Below are 23,346 nucleotides of genomic sequence, written 5' to 3' on the forward strand. Positions count from 1 at the left end.
AACAACAATTTGCACATGGAAAAATATCACTTGACTTAGAACCTCAAGTCAGCCTCAAACAGTTTTCAACTATACTAGAAACTGAATACGCCCAGTAGTTGTAACTAGGACCTTAGTTCTCACGTTAGGTCTGTTAAGCACTGGATGCTTAATAGCATCTCTCCCATTGACTCTTGCATGAGCAGTTAACTCTGTGCTTTCAGCATTCACATCTGTGTAAGCAGATGTCACATGTTTGCTCTCAGAGTGCCCCTCTATTTGATCAGCACTCTATCAAAACTCAGGGTGCAATACCACACACTGAGTACTCAGCTCAGTGAGCTCAATACTCATCTCTTTACATTCAGTACTCACTGCTGTGCATTTAGCACTCACCTCTGTGAGTCCCTAGAACCAGGTGGTGCTCATGATGCTGTTGTTGAACCTCTTCAGACACAGGCAAGGAGAAGCTGCTCCAGCCCAGTGGGGGGTCGTTGTCAGAGACAGTGGAGAGTGCACGAAATAGTGATGGGATGGGGGATGGAAGATCTTCAACAGAGCTGCGTGAGGCCGGATGGGTGTCCACTCTACCCCTCTCCTTACAGAGGCCTGGCCAGTGTGGGGGAAAAGAAAAAACAAGAATAGACATTGGCAAAGCGATTGCCTTTTTGTTTTATTACTGCTAGCAAACACCCAACATCAGTCACACACCTGTAAGGCCAGCTTTCCTTTAACACATGGACACACCACTGGAGAACACAAATATATACCCTTAAACATGTAAACACTTGAGTAAATCATGGTGGTGGTAATAGTTGTGATGGCTATGATGTGGTTGTAGTAGTGGTGATAGTGCCTGTAATAGAAGTGATGATTGTGGTAGTTGAAGTGGTGGTGGTAGCAGTAGTAGTGGTGATGCCTAAAGTGTCAGTCGTTGAGATGTTGGTGATAGTGTTAGTGGTGCTGGGGAAACTGGTAGTGGTGCTGGTGTAGTGGTGATAGTGGTACCAATAATGTTTGTGAAAATGGTGGTTATGATAATAGCGGTCATAGACGTGGTGGAAGTGATGATAGTGATGGCAGTGGTGGCGATAGTGAAAGTGATGTTGGTGATATTGGTTCCAATGATGGCATTGGTAATAATGTTTACAGTGACAATGATAGTAACGGTTGAGTAATGATGTAGAAATTGTGGCAGCAATAATGGTGATGGTGCTGTGGTAGTGGTGGTGCAGATAATTGTGGTGGTAGTCGTGGTGGGCATGATGGTGGTGTTAATAGTAATATGCTAATAGTGGTTGTAGCAATGGAGGTGGAGTGGTAGAGGTAACTCTGGCATGATAATGATGGTGATTGTACTGGCACTGGCAATGGTGGGGGTAGTTGTTGTGGAGGTGGTACTTGTGTTGGTGGCAGTAAAGGTGGAAATGGCAGTCATGGTAATGATGAAAGTTATGGTTGGCTGTAGTAAAGGTGGTGGTTGTAGTCGCTGTGGTGATACTGATGGTAGTCGTAATGGAGGTATTTGTTCTTGTGATAATGTTGGGGTTGCTGGTGGAGGCAATAGTGGTGTTAACATTTGTAGTGATGGTAACTGTGCTGTTGCTAGTGGTAACAGAAGTAATACTGGGCGTGCTGGAAATGGTGGAAGAAATGGTGTGGCATTGGCAGTGCCAATGAGTGTGGTGATGGTGTTAATGGTGATGGTTGTAATGGTAGTGGTGGTAATGGATCTGGTGGCACAGGTAATGGTGGTGGTAATGGTGCTGCTGGTAATGAAAGTGGCAATGGTGGTAGTAGTGGTGGCACTAGTAACGGTGGTGGTGATAATGGTAGTGTGAATAGTTCTGGTGGAAGTTGTGGTGGAGGTGCTGCAAGTATATGTTGTGGTTATGATGGTAGTAATGGTTTAGGGGGATAAAGAAGGGATTTAGGGACAGTTTGGTAGAGGTTTAGTGGGGAAAATGCACACACCTACAAAAGAGTAAACCCATTGCTATTCACAATCTGCACTTCTAAAGCTACTACAGTCAAAATAAGACCCAATCTAGTAGTAAATTACTCCATCTCAGAGCTGGAGTAAGTCCAGTACCACACATGGCCAACCATTGGTACTGCAACATAAATTAAAACTCATGGGAAACAACGTTAAATTGAATTAAATTGTTTTAAATAATTAATAATATAAATACATGTATTTTAACTTAAAAATCATCTAAAACAACATCATATTTATTTTTTAATTAAAAAATATTTCAACAACCTTTGCATTCAGAATTTTGTTAACGCTTTTTAATTAAAAAATAATTACATTACTTTTGAGTACTTCTTTATATTACTTTTAATAATTACTAATACAGACTAAAAAATGCATTTTGTTTACTTTAGGTGGGAATTTATTTATTTAGGTAATAGTGGTTCTAATATTGGTGATGGATATAATGGTTGTCATGGTGGTAGTAATGGCAGTTGTGGTAATTTTTATAACAGCAATGATGATGTTTGTGGTAGTGGTGATAATGTTGAGTATAAATAATGTAACAAAAATGACGGTGGTTCTAATCAGAACAGGAGTAATGATGGAGGTAATGGTAGTGGTTGTAATGGTGTGGTAATGGTTGAGTCAATGATTATGGTGGTAATGGTGGTTGTAATAGTCAGGGCCAATGGAATTATGCGTCAGGAGAAGGCCAAATGATGGGGCAGGTTTTAGTCATTATACAGCAAGAAAAGGCAAATTATGCGGAAAAATGCAGCACATTTTATGATAGTATTACTTCATCATTTAGTCATTGTTAAACTTGGTAACACTGGTTGAGCATTGGTTGCACCTTGCTAGCACCAGTTTAACACCCACATTTAGCAATAAGCAACAAAAAGGTGACCCGTCCAGTTTTGCCAACGCCCTTCCAGTGTGCAGCAAGACTTGTCGCTCCATATTTAGTACTTTTGAACCATGTGAGCCAAAAACAAAAACATGTTTTGTTAAAATCTGCAGATGGAGCGGCAAATGACAGATTATGTGACAAATGCAGTAAATCTATAATTATGCGAAAATCGCCGCGGCCGTACAATGACATAATTCCAGTGACCCTGGTAATAGTGGAGGTAGTGGAGGTGGTGGCAAGTGGTAATGTAAATGTTTTTGTACTTGTATAGCGCACAGCTACCCGCAGTGGGTTTCCCGGCGCTTGTACGAATACCGCAAGGGAACCCTTCCTGGCTTTCCCTGTGAAGTGTCCACTCCTGGGCACCCCCACGGTGCAGACCAGGCATCCCTTGCGTTGTGGGGACCGTTGTGGAGACTAAGCAAGCTATTGCCCAGAGTTGCAGCGTGGGACCCATGATCAGAACAGGTACTGAGGCCAGAATATCCGGTCAGGGGAATTAATGAGCCCGAGACCCGCCGAGGCGGGAATTGAACCCTGGTCCCTGGCCAGAGCTCTAAATCGAGGTCTGCCTGCTCTAACCATTGAGCCACACTTCTCCACACTGAGCAGATGGTGTTGGTGGTAATAATTGTGGTGTAGAAATGGTGGCATTTGTGGTGGTTGTGGTAATGGCGCTAGTGGGAATTGTGGTGGGGAGGTTGTACTGGTGGTGATATTGGTGGTAGTTGTAATGGTAGTGATAGTTATGTTCTGGTGGTGGTAATGGTGGTAGTAGTAGTAATTGTTGTGGTGGTAATAGTTGTAGTAATGGTGGCGGTGGCAATGCTTGTGGGGGTAATGGTAGTGGTGTGGTAGTAATGGTAGTGGTAATGATGGTAATATTGGTAGCAGTGTTAATGATGGTAGTGTAATAGTGATGGTAGTAATGGTGGCGGTATTGGTATTAATGGTTGTAATATTGGGGGTGGTGGTACTAGGGGTGGTAATGGTGGAAATGATGGTGGTCATAATGGCAGTGGTAGAGGTGGTAATGGTGGTGATTATATTCAAAGTGGTAATGGTTAATGGTAATGTTGGTGGCTAAAATTGTGGTGACTGTGCAGTCGCACACTGGTCACAGGTATGTCTCAGTCCTTTCCAGGACATCATGATAAATTAAGAACAATGTAGTTGTTAATTACAGTTTCTCTTGTGGTCGCTCGAGTGTTGAGGCACAGCCAGTGATGTTAGCTCCTGTCACCAGTATTTTATTCTTTTGAACTCTTCAGAAGGGCAAAGTGTCTCTTGAGGGGAACATGACTCCCTGCTTTCTGTTTGTGGACAAGTGCCATGCAGCTCCCAGATGCAGACTTTGGAAACCGATCACCAACCTTCCTAAGGGACAGGAGCTTGTATACATTGCCAGGGAGTAGAGTCACATACTGGTCACAGGTTTATCTTAGTTCTCCCCAGGCCATCATGGTAAATGGAATCAAGGTAGTCCACAACTTACAGTTGTTTCTTGTGGTCGCTGGACTGTTGATCCACAGTCTGTGCTTCTAGACCTTGACACCAGTGTTCCATTCTTCTGAACTCTTCTGAAGGGCAAACAGTCTATTGGTCGACTATGACCTGCTGTTTAGATTCTGGGGATAATTGCCAAGCAGCTCCCAGGTGCGGCCATTTTGCTCTGGAAACCTTTCACCACCTGCCCCAAGGGGACAAGAGCTTGTATACACATTACTGACACTGAGTCACACACTGGTTGCACATCTGTTCCAGTTTCCCCTGTGTATCATGGTAAATGCAATTCAAGGTAGTCTATAATTAGTGATGAAGCAAGGCTTGTGCTAGTTGGTAATGACAGTGGTGGGCGTAATATGGGTGTCTGTGGTAATGGCGGAGTTAATGATGGTGGTGGTAATGGGGAAGGTAATGGTGCTAATGGTGATGTAATTTTGGTAATCAGTGTGGTTCTGGTAATGGTGGTTTTAATGGTAGTTGTAATAGTAATAGTGGTGGGGTACCTGTATTGTGGTGGTGGTGGTGATAATATTGGTGGGGCTGGTTACGGTGATGATGATAATGTGTTGGTGGTACCGGGCAAAGTTTGTGATGGTGATGCTGTGGTAATGAAGGTTGTTGTGTTGCTATTGGTAGTAATATTGTAATATTAGTTGTGGTGTTGATGGTAATGTTGGTGTGGCAATGTGGTGGCTAATTTGTAAAAAAATGAGTGTCAAAGATCAAGGTTTTGCTCAGAATTCTGTGCCCAGCTCTATCAAATGTTAGAGTGCCAAATACCAAGGCTGCTTTGTTTCAGCTCCAACTCATGCCTCTATCCTCCACCACCAGACACATCCTGCCCCTATAGCTCAATCTTTCAGGTTATTTTTAATCCCTACTTTCTTCCTATGTCGTTGTTTTCCCAGCTGTCTCTCCCTCCTCTGCCCCCAGTTTAGTGTGCTTCTCTCTCTTGCTTTGGGTCAAAGTATGATGAGTAAAAATAAGTGGCCGTCCTCAAAAATGGGTGCTGGTGGCCCTCCCTACAACTAACAGCTAAAAATAAACCCTGGAAGCTGTGTGTCGTAATTGTGATGGAAGCTGGTGATAGTGGTGGTGATGATTGTGGTCATTGCTGTGGTGGATATGGTGCTGTTAGTTATAATAATAATAATAATAATTCTGAGTTTATACAGCGCCTGGTTACACTACCGCGCTATTCAGTAGCCTCAGCAACCCCCCAATACAGCTCCCAAACCTAATGCATCCAACACCTTGGGAACAAGTATGTTTTGAGTTCCCTGCGAAAGACAGCCTCCGAGGGCTCCGTGCGGAGTCTGAGAGGGAGAGTATTCCATCTACGGGCCGCCAGAAGGCGGAAAGATCTGCCACCTATCCTGGCCCTATTGGTCCTCGGGATGCACATTAGGCCAGCACCCTCAGACCGCAGAAGCCGAGTGGGCTTGTACGGAGTGAGCAAGTTCCGCAGGAAGCTAGGACCATTCCCATGAGCGATCCGATGACTAATACAAAGGACTTTAAACTGGATGGGCTCCCTGATCGGCAGCCAGTGCAGCATCTCCAAGGCCTTTTTGGAGGGAGATCTTCTAGGCAGCATCAATACCAGACGTACAGCAGCATTTTGAATATGCTGCAGTCGCTGGAGACATCTCGCATTGGCTCCCATGTATAGGGCATTCCCGTAGTCCAGCCTGGAAGTAACCAGGGCATGTATCAGGGCCCTCCTAGCTGACAGCAGGAGCAAATCGAGCGTCTTCCTCAGACTGCGGAGAATTGCAAAGCAAGTTCCGGCCACACGTCTAGTATGATACTCGAAAGATATTTTCGAGTCCATCCAAATGCCGAGATTCTTAACCTGATCTTTAGGTACAGGTAGAGGGCCCAAGGTCTGAGGCCACCATGCAGATGTCCAAACAGACGGAGATTTGCCTACAATTAGCACCTCTGTCTTGTCCCCGTTTAATCTGAGACAGTTATTCGACATCCAGCCGGCCAGGTCCTGAAGACAAGACGCAAATCGGCTGGCTGCATGCTTAGCTGGCTGTGACAGAGCCACAACCAGCTGAGTGTCATCCACCCCATGTTTCTCCATGATCAATGCCACAGGAGCAACATAAAGGTTGAATAGGGTGGGGCTCAAACTAGAACCCTGCGGGACTCCTTGATTCAGGGCAATAGCCTTTGACCTGTGAGGCCCCTGCTCAACACAAAAGCTACGATCGTGGAGGAAGGATTTCAGCCATTGCCACGCCTTCCCAACGACTCCGCCTTTCCTCAGACGCTGTAGCAAATTGTGGTGTGCCACAGTGTCAAACGCGGCACTGAGATCAAGAAGAATCAGTGCCGCTGTCTGACCCTCATCCACATGTTTCCGCAGCATCTCCGTGGAGTAGAGTAACGCCGACTCCGTAGAATGGAGGGCGTGGAAACCTGCCTGAGTAGGATGTTACAGTCGGTGAGTTTCAATATGAGCCGAGAGTTGTTGATTAACCAATTTTTCCGCTATTTTAGAAAAATAGGGAAGGAATGAAATAGGCCGTAGGTTGCTCTATTGGGTTATGCTAATCTGAGGTTTCTTCTTAAGTGGAAGTACCACAGCTTGATTCCAAACTGCCGGTACCCTACCAAAATCAAAAGACAGTGTAAGAAGAGGCCTGATGTATGGCGCTAGCGTCTCCATGTTACCTCTTAAAATTTTGGCTGGGGCCGGATCTCTAGGAGAACCAGATTTCACACCTCCAGCAACTTTGAACAATTGGTCCACGTCCGGGGCCATAAAAGCACACAGACTGTCTATTTCCAGCGGTCCCTCCCCCAACGGCTCTTTGCCACGGGAAGAAGCCCTAGCCGCAGTGGGAAAAGTAGAGTAAATGTCCTGTACCTTATTGTGGAAAAAGTCAGCTATCTGATTGCAGGATTGCACAGAGGCCACCACTCGTTCTTCAATAGAGGCCAGTGAGGATAACTCTTTGTACACTACCAGTTATAATAGTGGCAGTGATTCTGGTGGTGCTGGTGTAGGTGGTGGTTATTTATATGGCTGTAATGGTGGTGGTAGTGGTAATGGTAGTACCGGAGGTGGTTGTAATGGTGACGGTGGTGACAATGGCAGTAGTAATGGTACTGATGGCAGCGGTAATGGTGGTGTTTGTGCTGGTGGTATTGGTAATGGTGGTAGCAGTAGTAATGATGTTGGTGGTTGTAATTTGTGTGGAGGCCTTGGTGGTAATGGTGATACTGCTCGGGATGATGGGGGTTATAATAATATTGATAGTGGCATTAATGGTGGTAATAGTTGTTCTGGTGGCTATGGTCGTGGTAATGATGGTAGTAATGGTAGTAATGGTGGCAATGATGGTAATGGTGGTGGCAGTGGTGGTGTTGGCAGCAATATTGAAAGTGGTGGTCCTGGTAATAGTGATGGTGGGAGTGTGGTGGGAATGATGGTGGATTTTTAAGTTGTGAGGGCAGTGGAGGTGGTAATGGCGGTGGTTGTGCTAGTGGTAATGGTGATGGTAGTGTTAATGGTTGGGATCATGTTTGTGGTGATTTGGCAGTGGTGGTAATGGTGGTGATGGTTATAGTCCCCATCATAACAGTGGTGGTGATGTTGGTGGTAGTAATAACTATTGGGGTTGTCGTAATGGTGGTGGTAGTGATGGTGGTGGTACAGGTAATGGTTGTGGGTGTAATATTGGTAACAGTAGTAATAAAGGTGCTGTCAATGGTGGTACTAGTAATCATGCCAATAGCAGTTATACCTGTGGTAATTTTGGTGATTATGGTGTAATTGTAGCAGTAATTGCATTTGTGACAATGGTGGTAATTGTAATGGTGGTGGTAATGGTTGCAGTAATGGTAGTAGTAGAAGGGGTAGCAATGGTGATGTTGGTGGTAATGCCAGTGGTAATGGTGGTGATGGCAGAGGTAATAGTGGTGGTGGTAATGGAGATGTGTTAGAGGTGGAAATGGTAATGATAGTATTAATAGTAATGGTGGTATTGGTGATGGTGAAAATAATGGTGAAGACAGTGGTAATGATAGGGTTAAGACAGTGGTAATGATGATAGGAATCATGGTGGTGGTAGTGTTGGTGTAGTCATAATAGTAATGGCAGTGGTAGTGGTGGTAAGAGAGGTGGTGATTGTGGCAAAATGGGTTGTCGTATGGTGATAGAAGTGGTAATGTTTGTGCGGTATTAGAGGTGGTAATGGTCATGGAGGAGATAGTGGGGGTGATGGGAAGGGTGGTTGTGGTAATAGTGCTGATAATGGTGGTGTTTAATAAAGTGGTGTTGGTGGTGTAATGGTGGTAGTAATGTCAGTGGTAATAGCCATACTAATAGTAGTGTGACCTTAGTACAAAGGCACTACAGTGTCAAGATCCCAAATGTTTGTGAATTGGTGCTGTGGTACTGTATTACCATTTTAAAAACATTACTGTGCATTGTTCTTGTCATAGTGAGGAGCAGGGGTAAAGCAGACGTTTGTAGATTGCGATAAACTCTTTTGCCTGCCAGTGTTTGTTCTTCTGGCTGTGGAACCAGACAGTAAGCAGGAAAAGTGCAATCACTCATACTGCCTGACACACCTGGCGTGAAACTGCTTAATGGTGGGCTGACAGAAACTGTGAATTGCATTGCTTACAAGCCCATAGCTGAAGGAGGGTGACTCAGTCTCCACCCTCCACGTATGCTTTCCTATGACCTTAACTGACGTGTGAATGTCATTCCAACAGAGCAATGGCTGAAGGAGGCTGACACAAACTCCGTATTTAGAGTTACTAAGAATATGATGTACTCATTTTCAAGGTTAAAATAGGTTGGTGAGACAGCTTAAACTTTCACTAGAACAGACTAAAAATGGACTTGCTTACAATTCTGAGCATATCGTTAAAAGACTAGAACAATTCTTCATCGCTCCGAGAGCAACAGAACAGTTTTACATTTTAAATCAAAACTTTAAAAAAAATCTTTTAATTATGCTCACCAGAAAAAGAAAAAAAAACTTGCTCCCCCACTGCTCCTTTGTTCTGCACGTGTCAAAGACTGATCGCCATTTGTGAGAAAAAATATCGATCGGGAGGAATCCATACATTGTTAAGTAACCAAGGGAAGACACCCATACCAGTAATCTTATGATCTATATGCATTGTATTTAACTAATATTATGTACACCATCTAGGGTGGTAAACATCAAAAAGTTTGACATATTAAACAAGATATTAGTGAACTAGAGTTACTGGTGTTTCCTGTCCAGTAAGGGTTCTTCCTCAGATTAATTACATTATAGAATAAAAAACAAAGAAAGAAAGAACTGGTGGGATAGGGTGACAGGGAGAAACTGACTTATTACACAATTTCTGACAGAAGCCTGAACCGCATGACACAAGGCAGACTAGGGTCTGAGACATATTAGCTATATATTATGTCTATGTGACAACCCTACAGATCTACTGCACCAAATGGTCAAGGTCGGGCTCAGTCAGAAAACAGCTTCGGGCACCAAACTAAAAGGGGTCCCCATAAGTGAATCAGATAGAGGCCGCATTTCTAAATCTGGGTGTTTTAAACTTGTAAAGACACGCTCTATAGTGCTTTGCAAAGTATGGGAGAATGCATGCATTTGTACTTGCTGCAGGCAATGTTTGACACAATACCTGGGAAAGCAGCAGTAAAAAACAAGCATTGGCAGAGCCAATAGGTCTTGCTTTTGGGACCTTAAGTGTTTATTTAGAAGTTTGTGCTATGTTGTAGAGTATTGTAGCTGATGTGTTTTCTGTAAAAAAGAAATTGTACCTAAAAGTGGTATATGTGGTAGTTTGGATTGCAATCTAACTAAGTCTAGATCAGATTTATGATGAAAAAGATCATGGTTATCACGTTATTCAGGTAACACGACCCTTTTTAAGGAGAATTCCAATAAGAAGAAATACATTAATCTTCACAAAATCATGCATCTGCAACAATAATTAACAGGCACTGTGGAATGCCCCTTTGCTTGCTGGTGTAGAATGTGGGCTGTGGACAAATATGAAATATACTGGAGACATTGCGGAGGTGGGCACAATCTGCCACCTGGCATAACATTCTTGTATAAATATCTTAAATAGTTCACCATGTTTTTAAACCTCTGTTCTGCCTTACATCCCACTCAAACTCTTTTTCTTATCTTATAGCTCATCCAGCCCCAATTACTAGTACTCCTTGCATATGGCTCCCTACCGTCCTGTCAGAGCAAATCCACAAGACTGCCAACTCTCAACAGTTGAATTCTTTGTCCGGTTGAGATACTGGTGTGTAGTGGATGAGCAACTTCATCCTCCTTTGTAGACCAACCTCTACCTCAGATTCTGTCTCTCTCTCGCTTTCTCTACTGAGTATCATCCTAAGGATTTTGTTACCCCATCCAAAATTGATATTGACATCATTCAATATATTTTGTAATCTTGTTGGCTTGAATGAGAAGAAAATGGGTAATAAAATTCAAAGTTATTCTGAAAAGGGAGCACCACCACTATTTCCCGCAACAATTTTTTTTAGCTAACACTGGTCACCCTAACTGTTCCCCACCCCAAACTTCTCAACAATGATTGCCCCAATCTTTTGAAGTGATTCTGTTGCGGGCCAACTGAGACTTCTCAAGGCACGTGCTTAGTGTGTTCCTGTGGACCTATCAGTCTCTTCCTGCCAAGCCAAGTAGTTGTCTTACAGTATCCTTTCCCAGGGCTCCGCACACAATACTGTAGTATCGATGTCAGTCCTATCGGTAATCAAAGAGCAGAGTTGGTATCACACACCCAGCACACTGGGGATCCACTTACGACAGGAGGAGAGTTTATTATTCCCTCCTCGAAGGCAGCAGGACGCCTGCCAATTCTGCACTGCTAAATTTTAATTATCCGTGGCTTGTCCATGTGTATGCGAAGCTTGGCCATAGCAGTAGTTCATTTGTAAAAAAAAAATAAGCGCAGGGCTCTCGTCAGGAGGCAGCTTGCACCAGCCCATTTCTCCTGTTAGTGCCGCCAAAAACAGAACCAACTACTAACCATGAAAGCTATGAGAGGATGTGGTTTAATAGCCGGAGCTACCGACTTTAGAGCTGAGGAACCAAGTTTGAGTCTGGGTGTCGGCTGTGATTCTGGGCAAATCACTTAATCTCCCAGTGCCTACCATGAATGTGTCCCCAACTGGTGCTCACGCAAAGCATCACCGGCTCAAATTAAGCACTGGCTTTGCAACAGGGGAAGGTGGGATCAATGAGGGTTTTTTCAAGGGCCTAGAGGTTGAGCGTGTGAAAAGTAGTGCATTCAGTTGAATAGGTCCCTTCTACGCTGTAGATGCTGACAGGCCTGTGTCTCAATACACTTTTTAAAGTGCAGAGACTTGCCCTAGCCCGCATTTTGAAGTACAGTAATCCTCTTCTCACCAGGGCCGGACTGGGAACCAAAACCGGCCCTGGCAAAGTGCTCGGCCGGCCCCCCCTCCTCCCCCTGGGGGAGGGGGGGGATGCCACCAAGCTCTTTACCAGGGCCGCTTTTCCGCCGAATTTGTTACAGGGCCGATTTTGCAGCTTTGCTGCAAAAACGGCCCTGTCACAAAAACGGCCCCCAGAGGCCCAAAAACGGCCCCCACCCTTGCGGCCGACCGGGGAATTGCCCGGCCGGTGCCCGTAACGGCCAGTCCGGGCCTCACTTTGTCAGAGAAAACCTTCGCGAAGTTCCACATATCAGAACTCCGCAAACTCCACCCAGGCCTAGAGACGAGCTCGACTAATATTTAGGATGATAATTACACAAGCACATGATGTGAAAAACATGAAAGACTTTTATGATTAAAAAACATCATGCTCCTTGCTTGCCGCTCGTAGGTATGATTGTGTCCTGTTATTTCTAGTCTCAATGAGACTTACAGGGGGATTGTGTTGTGCTGGCATGTGTAAAAGCGGAAAATCCTCCATTCCTCCGAACAAGCATGCATGGAGTCAATAATCTGCGACAACAAAAAAACATGGCATGCTCCGAAAGAAATCGTAAATGGTCCTGGTGACAGCTGGCCCGGTTCTAGCGGGTGGGCGGGGTGGGCCAGGCCCACCCAAACATGAGCCTGGCCCACCCAAACAGGATCCTTGGCCCTCGCAGTGCGGTCTTGAGCAGGCGCGCAGCGCCTTTGAGATCAAAGTGCTTCAACCCTCCCCCGTCGCGTGTGTCAGCCCGGGCCGAGGGGCGCACATTCACAGACAGTTTTAGAGATGATGGCAGCCGCACCCGAGTACTTCACAGGTCTTTAAAGACCATTAGCATGTAAACGAGGCTTTGTTTTTTTTTTCACCCCTTCATCTCTGCATGTTGAAAGGTGACAAATCCTTTGACAACGGTAACCTTCGGTAACCTTTGCCTACAGTCCTGCTGCATTGATATTTATTTTTCTATGCAGTGCGGGAGAAAAGAAGCTTGTTTATTTCTATTCACCTTTCCTGACCCCTGCAGTGGCTGTGACACCAAGTTTGACTAATGGAGCAGGCAAGAGAATGTGTTACAACATTTTTTGCTTTTTAAAATCTGCACAATGAAAAAGTGCTAGCTCTGTATTGTGCATTGATACTCTAACTTCAAAGCCGGACCAGTGTCGGTTGGTGCTGCCATGACACTTGTAGACTGTCGTTGGGAATCTAACACTAAAAGCTTGAGTAGGGTTTGGGAATTGTACTTCTACAAATTAACATTTGTTCATCCATATTGGTGCGTAAACTAAGAAGAAGGTCAGTATGATGAACACAGGGACTGTGGTTCCCCGTCTTTCCACTCAAAACGAATCTCGACAGAATCATTTAGGCAATTTGAGATTTCTAAATGCTTTAAATTTGCGCTGGATTTATTCACTTTATAGGTGTACAGTGGAAATCTAAAGCTGTCCCATTTTCAAAAGGTCAGTATTCTGACTGGTAACATAACATTTTTTGGTAATTGTAATGCCTTATCTGCGCACTTGTTTGTGGAAGGATTGGCCATCACCCTGGCATTACCCATTGGGGCAAAGAAAGGCAGGTCTCACTTGCACTGTCACAACCTCTAACTTTTCTTTCCTTCGTTTCTGTTTGTTTTGTTTTGATCACGTGCTAAGCGTGTAAAAACACTGAGCTAACACACTGACCCTCTCTCTAAGTCGAAAGAGGCACTAACCTAGTTATGCTGCTGTACTTTATCATGCAAGGCAAGCAAGGAAAGAAACTAAATATTTTGGTGCCTTAGCAAATAATAGTTTGCCAATTATTGCTAAGGGCGTTTCTGTTTTGGGCAATATGTTTGATATTCTTAAAATGTATTTACTATGTAAATGAAGGATCTCTTTTAGTTGGGTATCAGAAGTATTGTCCCTGCCTACCACAAATAGTGCATATGCTAGTTTTACTGTACTTGTTTGGTTGTTAAATGTTGTTGAAAGTATTACCTCTTAACCTTTTGTGTGTGTGTTTCTTTTAAACAGTTTTTATCATCATCTTGGCCAATGCATGACAACAATAATACTACAGAATGACCAGATAACGCTGGTGATTAATGATCCTGCTGGAGAGCAATCATTTGTCTGTTAGTAGTTTTTTAATTTTGATGAACTGTATTTTATGTGGATAGCTCCAGGGCTTTAAGTGGGATGAATAAACTGGGGCGTCTCTCAAAGGGGCGTGGCCAATGTAATTGAGGACGTGGCTTAAAAACAGTGCGTTATAAATCTGTGTTTAGCAGTGTGCGGCCCGACTTGTATTTTGCTGTTTCTGTCATTGCATCCAGGTATATGATACAACAAGTAACATCATACCTACAAGAAGTCAGGACTATTGACTTTGTCAATGGTTGTTAGTTGCATAAGATAAAAACAGCAACTATGGCTTGTATATAATATTGCAAAAGCTTCCACTTAAAGCACCGGTGACATCACAACAATGTTGCTGCTCCTGAGTTTCAAAAAGAGAAGGGAAATCCAGAGAGAAAATGACTTTCTTTAAAGGATTTCCCTTCCTCCTTCAACCCTCACCTGGCATGACTTCATGATGTAACTTTCCACTTGTGAGTAGTGTGAACAGGGTACACCAATGTGCCTGCTGTCTCGAAACGGGTCTGTATCGGGCTCCGTTTTGTGCCCTGGTACTTTTGTCCTGAATGCAGTGACAGCAGACTGCTGTCACTGCAGTTTGGAAAAAAACGGACTTCCTGTGACCAGCGCACAAAATGAGCCCGATAGAGACCCGTTTTGAGACCCCTTAAAAAAACTGCCGGTGCTCAGACCGAGTGAGACCCGGCCCACTTAAAGCCCTGGATAGCTCAGTGGGTTACTGCCTTTGTCACAAAGATCTTTGTGTTACTTGCAGTTCAGAAGTTACAATCCTAACATAGGACAGTAACCAATGAACTGTCATCAAAGAGCTGCATACAAACATGAATGGTATAGTTAGAACGTCACTTTTTTTGTTTTGTGATATAGTTAGAACTTACCCAGTCTTCCATTATTCTAATGTTGCTAAAATTAGTATGTTTGGGCAGATATACATTTTTATCAGTAAAGCTGACCCCATGGAATACTCTTTAAATCCTAAGGTCGTGTTTCCCCAGACCAAACCCTCTTTAAATAGCCTGCCCACCAGTATGGATGACATGTGATTCATACACCTTGTAATCCTCATTGGCTTATATGACATTCCCTATAGACTGATTTACATGCTTGTATGATTCATTGTATAATGTGTGCGTTGTGTAAAGTACTGACACACACTACACGGATATGAGTAGCGCTATACAACAAATGGAATCCATATGAGAGAGGGGCTACGTAAAGATAAGGGGAACTATTGGAGGGTGGCAGTGAGGGAATCCGAGGAGGAGGTAGTGAGCAGGCCTACACAGAGAGATGAGGGGCACTGTTGGAGGGTGGCAGTGAGGGAATCCGAGGAGGAGATTGTGGGAGGGGCAATGGAGCGATGAGGGGCACTGGTGGAGGGTGGTAGTGAGGGAATCCGAGAAAGAGGTCATGCCGTGGAGGGGGGAGTTAAGGAGAGATATGGGGCACTGGTGGAGGGTGGCAGTGAGGGAATCCGAGGAGGAGGTCAATAGGGGGAGGGGCTATAGGGAGATGAGGGGCACTTGTGGCGTGTGGCTTTGAGGGAATCCGAGGAGGAGGTCAATAGAGGGGGCCATTGGGAGATGAGGGGCACTGTTGGAAGGTGGGAGTAAAGGTATTTACGGAGAAAGAGGTTACTGATGCAGCGCCAACATAGACTTTCGCATCAGCGCTGAAGCCGGCCTTTCTGTTTTTGTTTATTTAATTAGCAGTCGGGTCATAAGGGCTACTGTGGAACATACTTTAAAGTGCGTGCTAATTATATTTACTACGATATTCAATGTTTTAAGTTAGAAGGTGATTTTAATAATGTTTTTACCGGGGAAAAATTAAAGTGGAGCCCGATGGTGCCTGATATGGGGCTGGGGCCCAAGGCCATCTGTGAGATAAGGTGCACTGGAGAGGAGTCGTGGATAATCAAGCCTGTAAGGGAGTGCGCTGCAGAGTCCATGGTCAGGTGGAGGTAGTAATGAAGAGAGATTCTCCCTGAAGGCTCGCACAGAGGGAGCCAGAGAAGTGTCACTTGCCTGATACTGTCACCTCAGAAACCTCCTCTCCCCATCAAAGGCACATTACATGGAAAAAACACTTTTTGAGAGTGATCACATTTAGAAAGAGATTTGGGAAAGAATGCATTTTACTGGGCCTTGTAAGACTAAGAAGAGATAAAGGAGGGCCCTGAAGCAGGCCTGCCTAGACATATATGCGACAAATCGAGCCCGCAGTGGCCCACCCAAATGCACCCTTGGCCCACCCAAATAAAAATTCCTGGAACCAGGCCTGGGTGACAGCAGCCCCTTGTTGGATGCTTGTATTTATTCCAAAGTGTCCGGAATCTTGGTGTTTGTTTTACTAGCCACAAAACAGCAGCCACTCTCACGTCTCTTTTGAAGCAGTTCGAAGGACAATTTGTTTAAATTCCACTACAGTGTATGTACACTGGCACCTGTAGGCATTTAACTGAGTTGTTAATTCAACAGATTCCTAAATTACATGCTTACATCCACATCTCTACTGAAGCACCTAGAATAAATACAGTCCTATGCCGCTGCACAGAAAATGAGCTTGCGTGCAGTTTGTAGTAGACAAATGTAAAATTCAACTTTATAGCAAGTGGACAGTTTAAAGTGTTGTATTTCTCAAACATTTAAGTGCTTGGCAAATGATGAGTGTTGCACACAAGGACCGAGTGGTAACAAATACTAGGTATGCACCTTCGGGAGATCAAGTCTAGTGTGTGCTAGATTTCATCAAGCCAACAACTAGCGCTTTAATTGTTTTTCTCAGTGCGGTAGAATAACAAAAAATAATATTATAGCACAGGTACTCACAAAATTGTATCTAGATGCTAATAGCAGGTTTTAAAGTTATTCAGTTCAACTGATGTTATTGCAGCCACTGCATTTCAATCCTTGTGATCGTCAACACACAGATTTGAATAGGAGGATCCCAATCTCCTGGTTATCTTATTGTCTTAGATATTACAGTTTTCGTTTTTCCGTCAGGTCTTTCCCCAGAGCTGTGCAACATCAAAGCAGCTGAATAAGAAGCCGTCAACTACAGAAGCGCCAGATAATCTGCTGAATCTGGAACGTGGGCGAAATTAGGAGAGGGCTAGTAAAATGTTGCTTCACTTAAGGTGGCAGAAATTTTAGCACAGACTCTGCATTTTACCAATCTGTGTAGCTGGCTGAACAATAATGCCTGCGGACATTGGAACCTCCATCACCGATTTCATATTTAGCTGCAGCAGGTGCTTTAACCCCCTGAACTTTATATACAGGACACAGAATGACGCAGACATTTACATATACACACTAAGAGACAGATGGACATATACAGGTACATGGCTCCTTTACACACACAGATAAACATGGTGGTGCACAGACCGACAGATATATATAGACACAACCATACAGAGATTTGCAGAAATGCACAGAGGCACACACAAACATACACAGAGATATGCAGGCACAGGAATACACAAAACCCATCAAAACAGCCACATGGTTGCACGCACCGCACACATGGATAGACACACATACAGATCCAACTCAAAATAGACATACATGCTCAAAGACACACACACACACACACCAACACATACAGATGGATACAGACACAGGCATACACCTATATACAGACAAACACACGAACACAGATACAGGAACATAATTGAATACGTGCAGTACACAAAGAGGCAACTGTTATACAAAGGCTACAGTACAGTTGAATACACCCACACACAGAAATATACAATCTGATTCATACATAGAGGCCGATACACAGACTGACTCGTAAAGACACATACACTTAAACACATGTACAGTCTGGGTATTAATACATTCTATATTTTGGAAGCACCATTTTATCCTAAAAATGTTTGTGCTTTTTGCAGCAGTCTATATTATATATAAAGTTTGTGATGCAAAAATAAGTAACTCATATACTCATACAGGCTCTGACCTCGTACCACTAAAACTACACGCGTCAATATTCTCCACTGCACCAAACAAGATTTAATTCTGCTTCCTAAGTCAAACATGCATTCCTGAATCAGACAACATAACCCAGTGTGTAGTTATTGCACTCTCACCTGTACTGCTTGTTGCATAAGGTAATGTCTGACTTTTGTTGGACTGTGTGCATCAACACCGCTACTGTAACAAACTGCAGCATTTTTACAGTGCAGCCCACTTTGAATGGCCAGTATAGAGCTCTTATTTTCTGTGCACTGCCGGTCCCCTTTCAGAGTATAAGATTGGACAGGTTGAAAGAAGTGCTTCAAACAGATTCTTCGTACATTTCTAAGCACGAGGTGTTGCAGAACAATGGTAACAGAGCACCAGTATGTTTGCTGGTCTGCGCTGACGGTTACCTGAATGATCGCGCTGTATCTATTTTTCAAATGGAGGTCTGTAGGTGTGTATGCTCGATGTGCACCAAATGATACGTGACCTGAACCTACGTCAGTACGCTATTTGAAAGCAATACATAATGGCTTTGTTAATGTTTGTTTTTACTAGTGACAACACAAATTACCTATAAATAGGCAGAATTATTTGAACTTTTGCAAAACGTTAATGAAATGTGCATACCTTTACATATCGGTTACATCTACCTGCATTAGTCCAAAAAACGGAGTTTAGGAAAACCGTAACAGAAACCACGCAGAATATTAGAAGAGAATTAGAATGTGGGTTCGCCCATCTGTATTGGAACAAGGTGTCATCCTTGCGGGTGAGTCGCGCAGCACTCTGCGACTACCCTAGCACGCATATAACAATACATAGAAACCCCTTAAATATTATCACGTACCCAGGGTGAAGAAACATGTTTCCTTAAGAAGGGGAGGTGCAGAGAATGAGTTACATACAGAACTACTCTAGGTATTCTGGGACGCTGCAAGCAAGGTTCCTCTCCGATTCAGACTTAACCTCCCACCGACACAGACCACGCCCTACAATTACATAGAACGAGGACAGGAAATAGAAGTTGTGTATTTTTGCTCCAGTGGGACTTGGCATAGCGGTCGGCCATCTTGGAGGTCTAGTGTAAGTGAATAGCCTCGTAAATATTACATTTAATAAAAAGGCTCTCCTGTTCGACCAAGGGGCAGGGCTGGGCAGCCACGAAGCTCACAGATAGTGTCGCTGTGTCTTTTCCCACTGTTAATCAGAACATGGATGCATTTAACACCTTATCCCGAGGTCCCCACGAATACCACAATAATTATTTCTGCACGCTGTTGATAAAGGTGAAAATTCAGTTTTTGCTTGCACAACTTAATATTGGTAGGGTGACAGGGATATCTCCTGTGCAGATATCGTGAGTGTGTAATCAAAAAGAAAGTGAAAGAGAAACCCAGGCTAAACATAAATAACATGTGATGACCACACAAACAAGAAAAAAAGCGCTCGCGCGGCAGCATGGGGGAGGGATTCACTCGTGGGAGCGATAATTGCCACCAATTTGGCCACGCACTCCCGTGAGTGAATCTCTTGACGTGCACGCGTTGCCATTGAAGGCAATGGCAACGCGTGCACGTGCTTGGCTGAAAAGCCTAAGCATTCGGAAAAGGTTGTTTTCCTTTGCAGTGCATGCGCGCTGCGAAGGCAAGACCTAACCTGCTCACCAGACCATAAAACAGGTCTCCCAACAGCCAAAAGCTGACCCAGACACTGACCTGGCAGGATGGTGCATCTGTACCTCTTGTACAAACAGCCCTACTGCGATCTCTGACAAAGGACCGCCACCTTCCCCGAGAACTCATTCCAGAAGACGTACCTAAGTATTTTGTTATATAAAGATAGTAGCAAAGGGCACAATGTACACTGCAGGCGTGCAAGGACTACTTGGCAAAATGAAAAGCTGATGAAAAAAATTAAATTGCTTGAAAATCACCAAATGATTTGTCAAAATCCTGGGTAAGAAGCATAATTGTATTTCTATAAACAGAAAACTTTCATGGAGGTAAAGCTAAACATGAAAGCTACTTCCACAAAAACAATGTAAGCTCTTAAATGGGCATCCACTTACAATGAATCCCCAAGAATATATGGAGAATCACCAGAACCTCCACGTTTTTCTAAACTCTGTTAGAAATGTTGGATGTTAAAGTAAAGATCAATACAGAATACAAGTAAATATCAAATGCTAACTGCCTGTGGACTGATTCAGTGGCTAGCACCCTCGGTCTAGGTCCACTCTCTCCCCACAGCTCCGGGGTGCCGTCTCATTCTCTCAAGACCCCGACCTCCTTCCGGGAGGTTTGAGGCTGCTGCCCGCGCCTGCTTCCCTCTCCACCCAGGAACTGGCCTACCATCAGCCACCACCGTAACTATTTTCATCCGCTCATTCACTTATGTAAATTTTAACTGTTGTGTCACCTGTGTGTTTCATTTTGTTTTTCCCCAGTTTTCTTTTGGTGCTTGCCTCCGCTCTGCCACTGCTGCCCCTATGGCCCCTCCCCCAGGACAGCCCCCGCTCCCAGCCTCTCATCTCTCCCCTACTTAATGGAAGCTGCTTCGCGGTTGCGCAACGGATGCTCGCAGCGGGCACGCCAAAGCCGCACCAAAGGCAAGGATCCGCGACCAGCGCCAGGGACCCTCTAGCTCAAACCACTATGACTATGGAAACGCACTCTATGACGGCATAAATAAGTCCCTACTCTGCAAACTCCAGAAGATGAAGAACACCGCTGCCAGACTCGTTCTCGCCATCCCTCGACACGAGCACATCAGCCAACATCAGCCAAACCTCCACTGGCTCCCCGTGGAGAAAAGAGTAATTTTCAAAATTCTCACCCACGCCTACAAATGCATACACAACACTGGACCGAAATACCTCAATGACAGAATCACCCTCCACGTACCCAAAAGAATCTTTCGATCAGCCAACCTCGCACTAGCCAAAACCCCTCACATCCACAGAGCCAAAGCAGACGGAAGATCCTTCTCCTACATCGCGGGCAAGACCTGAAGACTCCCAAGACCTGGCTCTTCGGCTAAACAGCCCTGCTGACCCCCGACCCCCTAGGTGCCTTGAAACCCTCACGGATGAGTAGCGCGCTTACAATTCCCTGATTGATTGATTGAGCGTGGCAGCTCAGGCAGAAGGTCAACTAACTGCGATAGTGGGTCTCTGGCAGGGAGAGGCATGATGAAAGGTCTCTGCGTGACAGATCGATGGATGGAGTGGAAGCAATGTGGACCAGTTCTACGACGCTAGACCGCATGGCATCTGGGGCCCTATTACAGATAGGGGGAACTTTTCCTGTTTGGGCCACGGTGCACCTTAAGCAGGTGTGGTTTATCCTGCTTATGTTATCATATCTATCACTTGTTACCCCTGCTCCCTGCTGCTCAGCCAGTATGAGTGTTGGCAGTGGAATGTTGGTGTGACTGTGATGCTTGGAATGCTTTGGTGGTGCCTGTGTGGATGAGTGGTGACAGATGGAAGATGGGTTGAGCAGCATCTATCTTGCATTTTGGTGAGACTGACACTGTGGCTTTTGGGCCTCATCCATCCAGCTTGTCAATCATGCCCGTTGTATACACAGGCTCTGCAGTGTGACTTGAAGGCCTAGTGGTCACAGTATCAGGGGAATCCCAACGACACGGTTCCGATCTTGGGATAAAACTGCAAGAGATCTGCAGTGGTGGCTAACGAACCACAATTGGGTCAGTGACAGACCCCTCTGTCTTCCCCAACCAAATTTGACTGTAGTGACAGATGCATCACTCCTGAGCTGAGCATCAATCTGGGAGAGGTGGAGATCAGAGGACTCTGGCCTCTGGCGGAGTCCAAGTTCCACATCAGCCTGTTGGAGCTTCAAGTGAATAGCTTGCTACTGAAAGCCTTTCTTCCTTCGATCAGGGGAAGGCTGGTGCAGGTGTTCAAGAACAACGCCACATGGTATTGCAACAAACAGGGTGGAGTGCTGTTGTGGACCCTCTGTCAAGAGGCCCTGCATTTCTGGACATGGCTAGAATATCAGGGCATTTCCCTGATGGTTCAACACCTGGCGGGCTCTCGGAACACCTAAGTGGACAAACTCAGCTGAAGATGCCTAGCGGATAATGAAATGTGCCTCTTCTAGAGGTGGTGCAAGGTCTCTTTCTTTAGTGGGGAGAGCCTTGGTTAGATCTGTTTGCCACCTCCAAAAACATTCAATGTCTGCAGTTTTACATCCTGGAGTTTCCAAGGCGACTCTCTCTCGGCGATGCTTTTCTTCTCGAGTGGAGCTTCGGCCTCCTACGCCTTTACGCCAATGCAACTCCTGCCTAGAGTTCTCAAGAAAATCAGGAACGACTGGGACCAAGTCATCCTTGTGGCTCCAGATTGGGCATGGAGGGCTGGTTTCCAACTTTGTTGAGCATGACCAGCAGTCTCCAGTCAGGCTTTCTCCTCAAGAGGATCTTCTGTTGCAGCAATTGGGGAGGGTCCTGCACACCAACCAGCACACCCCCTCATGTGTGGAGATTGAGTAGCATAGGTTGACAGCTTTTGACCTTCCTCCCAAACTCTGTGATGTTATTCTGGCAGCCAAAATAATTTCAAAAAGGGGGTGGTGATGGACAGAGTATCTGAGTTAATCAGAACACTCCTACCCAGTCAACAGATCAGGGCTTGATCCAACACCGTTTTTTAGCTCACTGCACCATCCCAGTTCAGAACCTGGCTATATGCAAATTAGTCTGTCCCTGGCCCAGTGCATCATGGGAACAGGGCAGACCAAACTACCAAGCCAATTCTTCACTGGAAAGGAAACAAGCTTCCGGGGACCGGTTTCTGGCATTACAGCCGTCTTCGGCCCTGCTTGCTTGAATCCTGATGGTGCAATGAGCAAGGGACTCATGTCTGAGCATACCCTTCCACACTCATGGTGGCCAAAATAATTTCAAAAAGGGGGTGGTGATGGACAGAGTATCTGAGTTAATCAGAACACTCCTACCCAGTCAACAGATCAGGGCTTGATCCAACACCGTTTTTTAGCTCACTGCACCATCCCAGTTCAGAACCTGGCTATATGCAAATTAGTCTGTCCCTGGCCAGTGCATCATGGGAACAGGGCAGACCAAACTACCAAGCCAATTCTTCACTGGAAAGGAAACAAGCTTCCGGGGACCGGTTTCTGGCATTACAGCCGTCTTCGGCCCGGCTTGCTTGAATCCTGATGGTGCAATGAGCAAGGGACTCATGTCTGAGCATACCCTTCCACACTCATGGTGGCCAAAATAATTTCAAAAAGGGGGTGGTGATGGACAGAGTATCTGAGTTAATCAGAACACTCCTACCCAGTCAACAGATCAGGGCTTGATCTAACACCGTTTTTTACTGAACTGGGATGGTGCAGTGAGC

The 23,346-nt window shown here is 45.0% G+C and overlaps 1 protein-coding gene across 1 annotated transcript in view; it reads right to left on the reverse strand.

Moving 5' to 3' along the window:
* LOC144755762 (twisted gastrulation protein homolog 1-like) overlaps positions 1-23,346 on the reverse strand; it is a 58,468-nt gene that overhangs the window by 10,513 nt on the left and 24,609 nt on the right. The window contains exon 4 of the mRNA XM_078644979.1: positions 376-588. Within this exon, the coding sequence (XP_078501105.1) occupies positions 376-588 (213 nt within the window). The remainder of the gene's footprint in view (positions 1-375; positions 589-23,346) is intronic.

The sequence above is a fragment of the Lissotriton helveticus genome, chromosome 5_1, assembly GCF_964261635.1.
Source record: "Lissotriton helveticus chromosome 5_1, aLisHel1.1, whole genome shotgun sequence".
NCBI classification, from domain to species: Eukaryota; Metazoa; Chordata; class Amphibia; order Caudata; family Salamandridae; genus Lissotriton; species Lissotriton helveticus.